The 15559-nt window shown below is 45.0% G+C and overlaps 1 protein-coding gene across 1 annotated transcript in view; it reads right to left on the bottom strand.

Annotated features, from left to right (window-relative positions):
* PARP8 (poly(ADP-ribose) polymerase family member 8) overlaps nucleotides 1-14846 on the bottom strand; it is a 788553-nt gene extending 773707 nt beyond the window's left edge. Inside the window, exon 1 of the mRNA XM_085631232.1 lies at nucleotides 14389-14846. Within this exon, the coding sequence (XP_085487358.1) occupies nucleotides 14389-14479 (91 nt within the window). The 5' untranslated portion in view covers nucleotides 14480-14846. The remainder of the gene's footprint in view (nucleotides 1-14388) is intronic.
* Between the last annotated feature and the right edge of the window lie 713 nt (nucleotides 14847-15559).

Genomic DNA, 15559 nt, shown 5'->3' with positions numbered 1-15559 from the left:
TGGTGTCCATGTACTGAAATGTATTGGCACAACTAGCACGAAGTCTGGCTGACACAGGTGACGAGGGCACTGATGCAATTAACACTGACAACACTCTCAATAGCGGTATAAGAAAGTGGATAAATAGTTTAAGTAGATGGTAGTCCTCTTCAAGTAATAATGGCACTATTCCTGACGAGGTCTAGCTAAGTCTCAATAATTTAAAACTGATCTGAATCCTTGGTAGCTGTAGCATAGAGCAGACAGGCTTAACTTAGGAGAAATATGTAAAGCATTTAATAGTAACAAAACACATGTAAATGAAATGTCACTAGTGGACTGCAGGACATATTGTGCCATGTTGTAAATGGATGATACACAGGCCGGGTGTATAAACAGGATATCTTTATTGTAGGTTAGTTTCAGGATAGATGAGTAGAAGGATGTAAGAAGATGAAGCGTAGCCCCACCAGGAGCAGCCTCCCTGCTGCTCAGCCTGCATTCACCAACTGATGCTCCACACACACACACAGGCACCCACGCATTCAATGAGGTCATAACACATTCCAGCTGAGCAGTAGGGAAGAGACAATAACTAGTTTATGACACATCCTCTTTCCGTAGGGAATTAAAAAAGCAAAGGAGTGCAATGGTGGAAATGTCATTATAAACGATACATCAGAAAAGGAGAACAGAAACATTAAAAAATGTACAAGCATGATAAGAAAGACACTAAATAAACATGCATGAAATGTACAGGAATCATTAGGTAAAACATATCAGGAAAAGTGGAAGGATCTTATGCCCCAAAACCACAATGCAGGCCCCATCCCCCTCCCTTGGGGAAGAACAACATTGCAAGTGCATGGCTTAGGGACACTCACCGCTCCCACAACCTCCCTAAAGAATGCATCACTCTAGAAACCTAAATTGGAGCATTAACTGGCTCCACAACCTCCCCAGTGAAGGGTACACCGTAGGGTGAAACATCCCCCTGGAAACTAAATTGGAGCATTGACTGGCTTCACAACCTATCCAATAAAGGCTACACCGTAGAGTAAAACATCACCCTAGAAAACAGAATTGGGCATTGACTGTCCCCACAACCTCCCCAATGAAGGGTACACATCACCCTAAAAACTAAATTGGAGCATTTGACTGGCCCCACAACCTCCCCAAAATAGGTACACTCTACACTAAAAAGACGTGACTTGAGCACGGAGCGCTCGCACATCCGCTCCATACATGGGTACACTCTAAACACCTAAAAATAAAATGAACTTAGGACACTGAAAAACAGAATTTGGGCACTGACTGCCCATTCAAACTCCCCATGACAGATTACACCGCAGGGTATAACATCACCCTAGAAAACAGAGGTAAGTCACTGACTGCCCCTCAACCAACCATGAGAAGGTACACCAGATCCCAAACCAGCGAATAAATGGGTACACACGACCAAAAACAGAATTGGGGGCACCGACCACCCACTAAACCTCCTCATGACAGGGTACACCACCCCCATAACTTCCCCAAAGAAGAGTACACAGTGCAGTAGTAAACTGGATGGAGGGTTGCCTAACACCTGTTAAGGGTCCTAGGAACAAAACACGACCGTAAGCACACACACACTAAAACAGGACATGCATTAAAAACGCAAGCTATATAATGAAATGAAAGTGTCAAGCTCCGGTGAGCGGTCTCTCACCCGATGTCTAGACCCAAAGAAAAATCCTTGTCCAAAAGCTGCAAGTAGCTGTCACCTTCTGATAAACTGTTGCGCAGTAACTTCATCCTATTAGTGTCCTGCATAGCATGAGAAAAGTAAACACTGATGTAGTGTGTCCTACAATCTAGTTCAAAATAGTTGACATTCCTTTTCCAAGGAACAAGAGTCTCCATAGAGAACCGGATGGCTGCCCCACAACAGCGCCAAAAGTTGAGACATGGGCAAGGTCCAAAATAGAAGAGTACCTGTAGTTGCACTCGTGGGAAACAACCTAAGAGACGCAGACGATCTGCATGATGCAACTTCCCTGGACACGATTCCTTTACACGTCACGAGGACACGAACTGCAGGTGAACATAACTCTGCAACGTTCCCAAAACTTTAAGGAGGGAACAACGTAGTTGTCAGAGAGTGTAGTATGCTGAGAGCTGCACTAGTCTTGATGGGACGTGCCAAACACAAGATAGCGGCACGCTGTTGGCATGGATGCCGGAGGGCTCTAGGTGTGCTTGTGCACCAAAATGTCCCAGAGCAGGCCGAGAGAGGAACAGACATCACAGAAGGTCCACCGGAGCTGCACACGTCTTCATGCAGGTAGGATTGCGTGCGCTGTTGATAGCTCATGCTTAAACATTTGAATGGCAACACTGCAGTTAAGAGATGCCCAATAACGCGAAGTATAGGCGGACACCAGAAATAATAGTTAGAAAGTGTCTCACCTCTCCTGACTCCCACGCGCTGCCAAATCAAACTACCACTGCACTGCACCGCAACCTGATGAAGGTGCTTTCACACAAGAGGAAGGTGCAGTTCATTACAAGTAAACTGACTCACCAGCAGTAGAGGTTGTCGTTTAGGTCTGTGCCAGAGCATGTTGCAAGTGATAGCAGTCGCTTAAGTACTCTGTCAGACACGGACAATGAAGCATTTTAAACACTGCCAGTCTTTGTATAAAGAGCTTGCTCACATACCAGTCTCTGTTGATGACGAGTTCACACCATGGTAGACAGATGTCTGAAGGTGAGACAGCAGGCTCCTAGTGTAGTGGAATGACAAACGCCCAGGCTGCAGGCTGTCGAGATGGTAGAGGACACTGGTGGGGCTGACCAGGGCGTTTCTTCAAGATTTCAATGTCTTGGTTACCGTAACGTTTCCTTTTCCTTAAAGTTTCAGTCTTTTGGTTCCTTATTTCCTTTGTACAGGGCCTTCCATACTCAACGCGTAGATTCTTCAAGATCGTCACCAAATTGTTACTGCTTGACTTGAATAAACCTACATTGGTTTCACCAACTTTGCTGTTCATCTCTACTTGATATAAGAAGCTGATCTTATATTTGGCGACGATTGGAACTACTTTCAGCGTTCAAAATCGACCTCAGCGCATCAATCTCACCTTCTTCCGAGAGGAGTCTCCTGATCTTCAGCATCTGTTCGCCGAGATCCGCGAACTCGTTCCTGCTGGTCAGAGTGTCGACTTGCCTATTCGTCTTTTGGGACTTTTCAGCACCTCCTGTGTCTCTCATGACGCGAGGGTGACTGGGTGCCTGAAGCTGACGAGAGTACTCTTCAAATTCTTCCGTGCACTGCGCACGCGAAGCGATTGCCAGGCCTCTCTGCCTCATGGTGCACTCGCACGCAACGCTCGCGGACAACGCGTTCAGCAACGTTCTGGACTGTTTCCATGGTACCGAACAACATCAAGCCATGGTACCGAACAACATCAAGCAAGCGCAACCAAGTTCCTTGTGCTGATGCTGCATGCATGCTTGCACGCTATGTCTGTTCGTCATTGCGTCACTGGCGGCCATTTTATCGTGCATATTCTGCACAGCGTTTCTCCTCCTGAGTCAAGCTGCTTCTCGGAACTCATAGAGCGGATGTGCACAGCTCCTGTCATGTCTTCCGCTTATCAGCGCTGATGCACACAGCAGATTACCATTAACTACGCTCTCCTATGAGCCCTGTCTCACTAAGCGCGTTCTCGCTGATGCGAACAGCTGATTTCTTCAGCTCTAACTCCGGTCATTCTCGCTGACACGCACAGCTGGTCACTCTGACATCGTGTGTCAAGGATTTTCTCAAGTACTTCCACTTATACGCACAGCTACTAATTGTGCACACCCTCACAGTAACTCTGTAAAGGGAGAAGTGCCTTTCTTTTATTGCGCCTTTTCTCATATTTTATTTTGTAAGGGGTATAATTCATATGACAAAGGGTTTTAACCTTTATTTTCTAACAACTGTTACTTTATTGAATATACTTAACTTTGCTTCATAGCAACGCAGAACGTACCTGCTCCTACATTTTTTTTGTCCTCACCTGGTGAACCCGCTATACCCTGGTTGAAGTGGAAAAAGGTATTCAATCATTATGCTTGTGTGTGTGGAACATCTCTCAGCGCTGAGAGGAAAACTTCTCTTTTAATGCACTGTTTGGGACCTGAGGGGCAAGAAGTGTTTGAGCATATTCCTGACCTATCGGATGGTGACTCATCAGGTCTCAATGAATTTGAAATTTCTATAAAGAAATTTGACTTACTTTATTTACCCAAAGTGAGTACGGTTCTAGAAAGATACCACTTCGGCAGACACGTGCAAAAACGTGAAGAAACTGTTGAACAATATATCAGTGAATTACGCAAGTTGGCTTCTACGTGCAGCTTTGGTGCTTCACTAGAAGAGTGCCTTAGAGACCAGATGATGTTAGGATGTAGCATTGATAAGGCTAGAGACAACTTATGGCAAAAGGATAACCCTTCTTTGCACGAAGTAGTCACCATTGCAAAAACGTATGAACATTCAAAGGTGTGTCTTGAAACGATTCAGAAAGATTCTCCTCTTGATAGAGGGCAGAGCTCTGTATTGAAAGTAGACAGTGATAAAGATAAGAACAAGCATGAAGTACCAAAGAGTAAAATGCAAAATAGGTCCGACACTCAACCTACTAGTTCGAAGAATTTTCAATCATCTAGGGGTGATTCTCAACCTGATGGTTCAAAGAATTTCCAAGTTAAGTGTTTCAGATGCAGGAACTCAGGACATATAGCGAATTTTAAGGACTGTCCTGTTTGGAAGGCAGTGTGTAAAACGTGTGGACGTAAAGGCGATTTTACAAGGTGTTGTAGGTCGGGAGAGACCAAAAGAAAGTTAGAAAAGTGTACTTGTTTGAGGATGAGGTTGATGAAAACCAATTTTGCCAGATTAAAGGTTCTGGGGGTCCCATAGATGTTGTCCTAATTAACGGTGCACCTGTGAAAATGTTATTTGATTCCGGGGCTAAAGTGACATAAATCCCTAAGAAATTATTTGATCAGTATTTGTTGGGTAAGGCCACCCTAATGAAGCCAGACATAAGACCAAGGAGTTACAGTGGAGAAATCATTGATCTTCTAGGATGGTTCTGGGGGACAATTGATTGTAAAGGAAGAATTGTCCCTGGGAAAGTCTATATTTCAAAGAAAGGAGAATCACTTCTGAGCTGGTTTCACCAACCCGATCTGCATGTCCTTTTAGACCCTAATCAAAACCCCTCTGTGTGTCTAAAAGAGATACCTTCTGTCTGTCAGGTTGCGGCAAGATGTAACAAGCATTTGCAATGCAATAGGTCTTGCATTATAAAAGTGTGAGCAGCTGGCATTGCTAATAATAATGCAACACTAGCTATTGGCTTTGTAAATGATAAATAAATGCCATTATGTGTTTGTTTTATAAAATAGATTAAAAAAGGGCATTGTCATGAACAATGCCAATAGCTTAAACTTTTGCAAATGCGAGACCTATTGCATTGCAAATGCTTGTTCTGTGTGCAGCCCTAATTTCCTTTCCTCTGCGTGGGTAAAGACAAGCCAGCCATCTGTTCTGGGAACGTGGTCCTACGTAAACATGTCACCTTGCAGTCAACGTGGCGCTGGCTGGTTCCTGAAGAGCTCTTCTAAGGAAAGCACTCGCTGCTTCTTTAAATGACCAACTTCTTTTCTGCTAATTTTTATAGGTTTAGGGACGTTTCGTAAGAAATACTGTTCTTGTATATTTTTCTCTTTCGAGTTATTGAACCTATTATTATTCAGAGATCTAGGCAAACGTGTACAGACTAATGGAGAATTATGTACTTGGAAGCATCAGTGCTTTAAATGGAAAAAAAAAAAATGCAGGCACTAACTAAATGTAACAGAAGGGGCGAAGCTAAGGGCGTGGCTTGGAGACAAGCAGTTAATTTGATATGTTCTTGGTGTGAAACGGTGCACAATTACGCAGCAACAGTTCTGCTATTTGTAGAGCATTCTTTTTGTCTATGTATTTGTTGTTAAATGCATATAATTGCACAAACATTGCAATGCACACACATTTTTATATTCACTGAATACCAGCGTATGCCCAGGACATTTGACAAAACATGGAAATATTTCTTGATTAAAATATTTTCCCTGATCTTTAAGGTGGAAATGTCCCTGGTTAGCTCAAAAAGGCACACAAACCCACACTCTCAGATATTCACCAAGTGGTATGCAAGCAAAATAAGCATACACAGATAAAAGCACAGATACTCACCCAATTATATGCGTTTCCACACAAGCCGGTACAGAAAAACGAAAGGAACAGAGGGCAGAAAGGCACGAAAAACGAGTGGCACAGAGGGCAGAAGGGCACAAAAAAACGAGTGGAACAGAGGGCAGAAAGGCACAAAAAAAAAGAGGGAAACGAGTGGAACAGAGGACAGAAAGGCACACAAAAAGAGTGGAAAACGAGTGGCACAGAGGGCAGAAAGGCACAAAAAAGAGTGGCGCAGAAGGGCACAAAAGACGAGAGGAGCAGAGGGCAGAAAGGCACACAAAAAACGAGTGGAACAGAGGGCAGAAGGGCACAAAAACGAGTGGAACAGAGGGCAGAAGGGCACAAAAACGAGTGGAACAGAGGGCAGAAGGGCACAAAAACGAGAGGAGCAGAGGGCAGAAAGGAACAAAAAAAGAGGGAAAACGAGTGTAACAGAGGACAGAAAGGCACAAAAAGAGGGAAAACGAGTGGAACAGAGGGCAGAAAGGCACAAAAAACGAGGAAAAACGAGTGGCACAGAACAAGAGCGCACTGAAGCTGACGAGGAGGGAGTGGGAGGGGGGAGTGGGGGCGGGCGCAGTGGTGCGGGCCGCAGTTGTAAAAGGTAGGGAGAGGGTGAGATTGAGGAAGGGAAAGATAGGGATCAAAGGAAAAAACAAGGGGGTGGCAAATGGTGTGCACTTTGATGTCCTCAGTGGCCCCGCGGCTCACTGAGGACATCAAAGCAAGTGATCAGGCAGTGCTTTTCAGGCTGCCAAATGGTGCGCGCGCCCAGGGCACATGCACTGTATTTGGAGGCCTGAAAAGCACTGTTTGCACTTCCAAAACTCGCTTACTATAAGTCTCGCCAGAGCAGCGCTAAAGCGCTGTCTCAGACGAGACCTAAAAACTGGGTTAAGGAGTTCCCTGAAGTATTTGATAATAAATTGGGGTGTCTTAAGAACTACATGCACCAAATTAAAATCAAGCCTGGTTCACTTCCCAAGGTAGCCAAAGTTTGCAATGTTCCTCTTGTGGCAATGGAGAATATGAAGGCCGAACTCGACAAGCTGAAGGCCAATGGGGTTATAGAGGAAGTCGAAGCAACCGAATGGCTTTCTCCCATAGTTATGGCCTGGAAGGCCAATGGGGAGACCAGGCTCTGTGTTGACCTGAGACAGCTTAATAAGGCGGTGGCTGTGGATCACTATCCATTGCCCAATATTAATGAGATGTTGTGCTCTCTTGGCGGGCGTGAGCATTTTTCATCCCTTGACCTGTCTTCGGCCCACCATCAGGTCAAATTACACCCCTCCTCTCAATACTGTCGGAATTTGTCACGCCTTATGGCAGGTTTAGATTTTTAAAATGACTTTTGGCTTAATTTACGCTGCTTCAGTATTCCAAAGGGTAATGGTACGTGTCTTGAAGGGCATTGAGGGCATTAAGATATACCATGCGATGTTCTTGTATTTGGGGTGAACTCTGAAGAACACAATGCTAGGATGAGGGCAGTGTTGAGAAGATTATATGATACCGGACTAACTTTACAGGCTGACAAGTGTAAATTTGATGTGGCTGAAATCGAATATTTGGGTCACCTAGTCTCTGTGAATGGAATTAAGCCCAAGGCCGCTTTGGTTGACACAATTTGCAAACTCAGGGCTCCCCAAAGCAAAGATGAACTTGTAAAATATTTGGGGATGGCCGAGTTTTATCACAAATTTGTGCCAAATTTTGCAGTGGTCACCAGATATTTACGAGATCTTTTAAAAAAAGGTTGTGAGTTCATGTGGTCGAATGTTTGTGATGAGGAATTTCAAAATCTGAAGAACTGTCTAAATCATGCACAAGATCTTAGTAGCTTTGATCCTAAAAAGGATTCTTATTTAATGACAGATGCGAGCTCCAAAGGTTGGGTGTCGTCTTATTTCAGAAATCGGAAGGCAAAGAGAAAGTGGTATTGTTTATGTCCAGACCTTTGAGAGGAGCAGAATATAATTACTCCGTTGTAGAAAGAGAAGCTCTCGCTATCTATTGGTCTAGTCGCGAATTACACAAGTTTCTTTGGGGAAGTAAGTTTGAAGTTCTAACGGATCATAAGCAGTTGAAAGAAGTTTTTGCAAAAAAGGGATTGATTTTGTTTCTCATCGAATACGTAAGTGGGTGGTTGCCCTACAAGAATTTAATTTTGTTGTCACCTATCTGCCAGGTGTCTCTAAAACGCTCGCAGATTGCTTGTCTACACTGGGCACTGAACGTGAGGAACCTTTGGAATGTGATCAGTTTGCTGGCTAGGAATTCGAAGAAGAGGTTGATGTTTTTTTGTTAAGTGATGGTATTGTATCTGAGAATTTATGGAAGAATGCTTTGGTTGAGGATGAACTTTTACAAAAAGTCATTGAAATGATTTCAATGGGGTGGTGTGATAACAAAGATTGTGATGAGGAGTTGATTGGTTTTTGGCAGGTTAAGGACGATTTATCAGTTGTGGATGGTATACTTTTGAGAGGTAGCAGATTGATTCCCCCTCGCATGTTATGGGATAGGTTACTGAAGAGCGCCCATGCCAGCCATATGGGAATCTTTAAACCAAGGAGAGGTTAAGAGAGGCGTATTGGTGGCCTGCCATGGATGTCTGGATTGAAAGAGAGTTCGGGAGTTGCTCAGAATGTGCATGTAGTGACAAGGTTTTGAAGTGTAGAACACAACCCATGGTGGTGAGAGAGCAGTCTAATGGGCTTTGATCAGACAGTGCAATTGATATTTTAGGTCCCATTAAGATAAAATCATGTGATATGTATATTCTTGTTTGTTTGGATATGTGCTCTCGCTGGCCTGAGATTAAAGTGGTAAGCTCTGTAGAATCTTCGGTGGTGATTGACTTTTTGGATGGTCTTTTTGAAAGGGAAGGATTTCCCCTGTCCTTGCTTTCTGATAATGGTGTACAATTCACCTCAGCGGTGGTTGAAGAGTACTTGTCTTCTAGGGGCATCAAACACAAGAGGGCAGCCCTCTCTCATCCGGACAGTAATGGAGTTGTCAAGAGGTTTGTGAAGGTGTTGAAAGAGGCTGTACAACAAGCTGTTGCCAATGGTGCTGACTGAGGGGTAGCCATGATGAAAAAGGTTAGGGAGTACAGATTCACTCCTCAGATTCACTCCTCACTCCTCCACGGGTGTCTCACCTTTTCGTTTGTTCAAGAAGAGAGTGACCAATATGGAAGTTTGTCTCTCATGGGTTTCTTCTAAGAGACTGTTAGTGGATGTGGATGTGAATGCTGATAGTGTGGCGGGGTGGAAAGAAAAAAGAGAGTGTGATAAAAGAAAAGAGGAAGAAATGGTATGATGGGTGCCGCTCGTAGGCTTGGACATTGCATTTTAACCAACTCACACTCTGTAATCGCCTCGGAGGAGCAGACCGGCCATTACTGAGGAACGAGTGTTTTTTAAACGGAATTCCATCGTTGGGACTGCGAGGACCAGTGCGCCTTGCGCATTCAACAGTGACAGCACCTGGGGCCCTCTTCCCGACCCCTCCCCCGCAAGGTACTTAACGCGGTGATTAGTTTCACCTTGGGTGAGGTTCAGACTGCCATATCCAGGCTTCCTGCGGGTAAAGCTCCAGGGTTGGATAGGGTACCCGGAGATCTTTACAAACATGAACCCAGAATATGGGCGCCCTATCTTTTAATAATATTTAATGCAATCTCTGGGGGTATGCCGGTCCCTTCTACTTGGCTGGGAGCAGAGGTAGTCACTATTTTTAAGAAGGGATCGCCCCTGCTCCCAGTCAACTATAGGCCTATAAGCCTAATAGATGTAGCCCAGAAACTTTTTGCAAGGTTGATCCTAGACCGCCTCTTGGATTGGATGGAGGAATCTGAGATCCTGAGCCACTATCAGGCGGGTTTTAGAAAGAGTGTATCGACTACTGATCAGATTTTTAGATTGAGTATGCTCTTCTGGAAAACGGCCAAGGTGGAGGGCGGCTCCCTATACACCGTCTTTGTAGATCTGCGTGCGGCCTTTGATTTGGTCCCGCGTAGGAAGCTTTGGATCGTTTTACGGGATTTAGAAATGCCATCCCCCCTTTTGGATATCATAATACGACTCCACACTCATAATTTTGCAAAGGTCAGGTGTGGGAGAGAAGGTAACTTGTCATCTAGCTTCCCCGTTAACAGGGGGGTCAGGCAGGGTTGCGTTCTGGCGCCAACCCTGTTCTGCCTCTATGTAAATGGAGTCATGCCCCATTTGAATGCGGTCCCTGACAGAGACGCACCAAAGCTCGTGGTATAGGGATATCAGCGATTATGTTCGCTGATGATACCCTGTTGCTCACTAAGACTCCAATGGGTATCCAGCGAGTTTTAGATGGTTTTGTCTCTTTTTGTTATGATCGGGGGCTGGAAATAAACACGGCCAAAACAAAGTTTATGATTTTTAACCCTCCAAAGATATCTCGTCCAAATCCGGTTATAGAAGGTCTCAGCCTGGAAAGAGTCCAGACGTTCGAGTATTTGGGATTAACCCTAAATGAAAATCTGGCTTGGGTCCAACACCAGATTAAATCCCAATTAAAGTTAACGCAAAAGGTGGGGGAGATTGTTAAATTATGGAATAAATCTCAGACAAAACCTATTGGACCGCCACTCGAGATTTATAAAATGCAGGCACGAGGGGCAGTAATCTATGGCGGTGAATTGTGGGGACACAATTGTGCCTCTGCAATCATTGCCACGGAAATCAGGTTTCTCAGGAATTTACTCTCCCTACCTACTAGTTCTCCCCTTCTTCCTCTCAGGCTTGACTTGGGAATAAGATCTATATAGGAGGAACTAGGCTTAAAGCCCTTAACTTTTTGGAGGCGTCTTTGGGTAACCCCTGAACTTAACATTTACAGGCAAGAATTCATAGTACTATTAAAATATCCAAATATACGGAAACTCCCATGGTTAGAATATATAAAGGATGAGTTTGAGAGGCTGTGTTGTTCTGTTTTGTGGACAAATCCGGAAGAGGCTTGCAGAAATATATCCCGTAAAGATCTGGTCAGCTTGTATTATGATTGTAACCTGTCTGCTTGGTTATTAAGCGACAAATTGGGGTCAATGTCGAGTACATTTTTACTAATGATAGATTACTACATGATGGAGACTGTTCTGGATGATATTAATCCCATTGGCCTCAGAAAATTATTTCTCCAATGGAGACATAATTCCTTACCAATTGGAGCTCTTACGAGTAGATGGCACCCACCAACCACTAAAAATTGCCCTGCCTGTATTGAGGAGTTGGAGAATGATATTCATGTAATGTTTTTCTGTCCTTCTTACATGAAGCCTAGGAAAAAGTGGATCGTTCCCTTATGCAGAAAATGGGGGTTTAGGCAGCATTTGCATGCTTATCGAATATTAAAATCTGATTCATCCCCATTAACTGTTTTTGCTGTAAGCAAATTCCTAGCTGCAATGTGGAATATTAGAAGAACCTTAGTGGTTTAATGAGACTCCCTCCACTGTACATGACTATTCAAATGATGGATGAGACTCTCTATTGATATTCTCTACAGGCAATGAAGATGTTTTTATTTTCTGGTTAATATTGCTAATTGAAGATGTATTTTTATACTGGAAATTTGATAATGATTTGTTATATTGTATTGACCTCTTTTATGACTTTCTTACAGTTGAAATAAAGATAATGAAATGAAATGGTATGATGAGAGGAGAGCAGTCAAGCACACAGTGGTTTCTGTGGGAGACTGGATGAAAATAAGATCTCCTCGTCTGGGCAAGTCTAAGTCTAAGTTTAGTGTTCCTTTCAGAGTGAATAAGGTTTTCAAGAATGCTGTGAAGACCAGTGATCATAAGGTATGGAATTTAAACAGGGTGGCTAAGTGTCAACTCACAGAAGAGTTGGGAGATTCTGAGGTAGTTTCACCAGAAAGGAATGTTAGACCTCGCAGGGTTGTTCAGCGCCCTGCTAGATTCCATGATTACGTTTGAACCTTCTTTTTATCTTTAGTACATACCCCTCCCTCAAGTTTTCTTTGATGTCTGTTTTGTTTTCTTTAGTCACTGATAAGAGGGGAGGTGATGTAGTGTTCCTGTCTTAGAACACAACCTAGCTCACTGTTCCTATGTTACTAGAGTTGGAACATGGAACTTGTAGAACATGATGTGGGGTAGAATGTAAGCAACTGATCAGTTGACAGTTGCGGGAGTTGATGCTGGATGGGGTCGTTACTGCTTCACTTGAACAAACCTACATTGGTTTCACCAACTTCGCTGTTCATCTCTACTTGATATCAGAAGCTGATCTTACAGAAGTCAACCTTCTTTCAGCAGGGCAAACAGTAAGTTGAATCTAACTGGCAATGTGATGTCAGGTGCAGCGGTTTAGCGGCAAACCTGTGGTAGCCTCTGGCTCTTTTTGGAAAATGTTTGGAAAACGTTTCTAAGTGTCCAGTTCTTGTTGAGGAGTGTCCAATCTTCAACAGTCAAGGATCCAGGGCCTTTTGGGCACCACTTGAGGATTAGGACTCAACCTCCCGGAAGCAACCAGCGGGGTCCAGGGCAAATCCAGTTGGAACTGGTCAGCTGGGCTCAGCACAGTCTTGGGTTTCTTGCGACTTTTGTGTTCCTGGAGCTTAACAGGAGGCTAACCCAGCAAAAATGTCTTTATGGTAAAAAATAAAAGCTGACATTTTCATAGAACCCCCTGGCACTGAAGGGAACTATTTTGGGTGTGGATGTACTCCTTGTGAAAGGGAAGCATGCAAAAAAGTCATACTGAAGTCAGCCTATGGCTGAAGAGTGCTGACGTATTGCCCTTTATTGCATGCTAGGGAGAGTGGGAGAAAAATTGTGGATGACACCACAGATCATATAAGTAAATACATAATACACATAATTTTCGATAAATCGAAAGTTTCCGACTAACACGGACTTAAAAATGCTAAGTGGTCTGGCAGTGACTGCCAGCCTCTTGCCTTTGAGAAAGAAGGGAAAGAAAGAAAGAAGGAAAGAAAGAAAGAAAGATTGTTCTTTCATTATATGTCTGCGCATTATTAAATTATACTTTGACAAAGTTTGAGTGAGCTCGCTGCCTCTACAACAAGCAGATGGATGCTTAAGGTACAGAAAGACCCTCGTTACAAGTGCAACGGCTGCCATGGCAACAGAAGGAAATTCTATTGTCAGGGTCTGCTAGACAGAAGACGATCGTGCAAGCCATCGCAGAAAAAGACAGCGAGAAAGGAAGCGAATTAGAAAGCGAAAGCAATAATGCACACCTGAGCAGTAGTCCCTGTAGACGGCTGCAGAAATGACATGACACAGAGGTGATTCTACAGAGAGAGGCAGAACAGTCTGACCGCAAGCACCAAGAAACGAGGGCCTAGGAGCTTATAACACACCCCGCAACATCTGTGCCCCCGACTACATAAAAATGATTCGCAGAGTCGTTCCCTCTCGCTGTTATTTTCTTTCCACCAAACAGAATCACAGGGGTTTTCCCACACCTATCAAGGCCCCGGACAGGAACTGCAATTCTAGTTAACTCCGTTCCCTTTCATTAAAAGCACCTCAAGAATACCATGCATGATGTAACTGTAGATATGTCACTCAGACCACGTACATGCAAAGATCGCGCAAGTTAAATGCACGGCTACATCCATGAAACGAGTGAGGCAGCCCAATAAAAGGAAACACAAACCTTCAACAATTTCGAGCGTCTGTTTTTTCATGTGGGCACTGGTCTATTATTAATGCCCGTCCAACAATGGGTACAGACAGGAACCTGGCCTACAGAGCCGCTGCTCCGGTAATGCACCTCTTCTCGGCAACAGCACGGGGGAGGGAGGGAGGCGCACCCCACCTGCCATTGCCGGTAAAACTGGGGACCCCTCCCCTCCCGGCACGGGATTTCCATGCGCAAGGTGGGCGGAGGAGGCACTGAGGAGGGAGACACGGACAATTATATTCCTCGGTGACTCATCACCCATAATCGTGGCAAAATGAAAGCGCAGTGAAGCAAACAGAAATGGGGAAGTGGAAGGCCAGCGCGGACAATACCCGGGTCCCTGTGCCGGGCGGCGGAGCGCGGTGTGTGGCAGGCGCGCCTCGGTTGCTATGTGCGGCTCACCTGTGAACAGGCAGTCCTTCTCCGCCTTGCACTTCTGGATGACCACGTCGATATCCTTCTGGATGCGCTCTTGCCTTGAACACATCCCCATGAAATAGCACCCTGTGAAAGCTGCCTTATCCCCCCGCCCCGCCGCCGGCCAGTGGTGCCACCGGGGGGGCTCCGGGCGCTGCCAGGGGAGGATGGCTAGGGAGGGCAGGGCGCTGGGGCTTCTTGCGGGCGCTGCTCACCGCACCGGCTGTGTGTGGCTGGCCGCCGCTCCCCGCCCCCGTTGTTGGTTTGTCCGTCAGGTGCGTGGACTGACAGCTGGAATGATCACCGGCTCAGCGGTTCGGGCAGGCGCAGGATGAGGCAGGCGGGCGGCATCAAGACGCGCGCGGTTGGAGACGGGGGCAGCGAAGGCGGAGGCAGGGGGAAGGAGTCGCATCCAGACACCAGCAGGAGGCTGCCTTCGCGCAGCCGCAGAGACGCCCCAGCAAGCCCAGCCCGGCCACCTCCTTGAAGAGGCATCGTCGGACTCAGAGGAAGGTGCTGAAGCTGGGGGCTCGCCAGGTACCGGATGGGAGAGCGCTGCGTGGGACTGTAGGGTCGAAGTGATGATCCAAACGCAGAAAGACTTAAATATTATTTTCTTAGTTCACCATGTACGAAGTGCCCACAAGACATCGGCCCACCAGTCAAGCTCGTTCCGCAACCGCCCGGCCAAGTCCCCCACATTCTAACCCGTGTGCCTTAAATTGCTTAGCAACATTCCATGCCACTATGACATATGTAAAAGTCATCTACAGGTGTCATCACTGTATCCTTACATCATCTCCACCATTCTTACTTACCAATGCAACACCTTCTTTATTTCACACAAAAAACGAACTACCTTAATCTATACACTGCTAACACAGATGATAATAAATACAATTAAATTGAAAAGTAGCTTCTAATCAATACACGATAAAATCATTGTACTTTGCAGGAATAACAATATATCGTCTACCACTAACTGTGTTGCTAGTATCTCCTTGTAAATCATCAGTTTGTTCATTTCATGCTTATCACAACCTCTATTTTCTACAATTCCTTCATTTTCAATTACATCATCTGCCTGTTGAACAGGTGCATATACTATTCCTGAGAACAACAACCTTGTGGTACATTTTCAAAATTGTGCACATTA

The sequence above is a fragment of the Triturus cristatus genome, chromosome 2_1 (genome assembly GCF_964204655.1).
Source record: "Triturus cristatus chromosome 2_1, aTriCri1.1, whole genome shotgun sequence".
Taxonomy (NCBI): Eukaryota; Metazoa; Chordata; class Amphibia; order Caudata; family Salamandridae; genus Triturus; species Triturus cristatus.
Note: the sequence above shows the minus strand (reverse complement) of the source record. Positions and strands in the feature narration are given on the sequence as shown.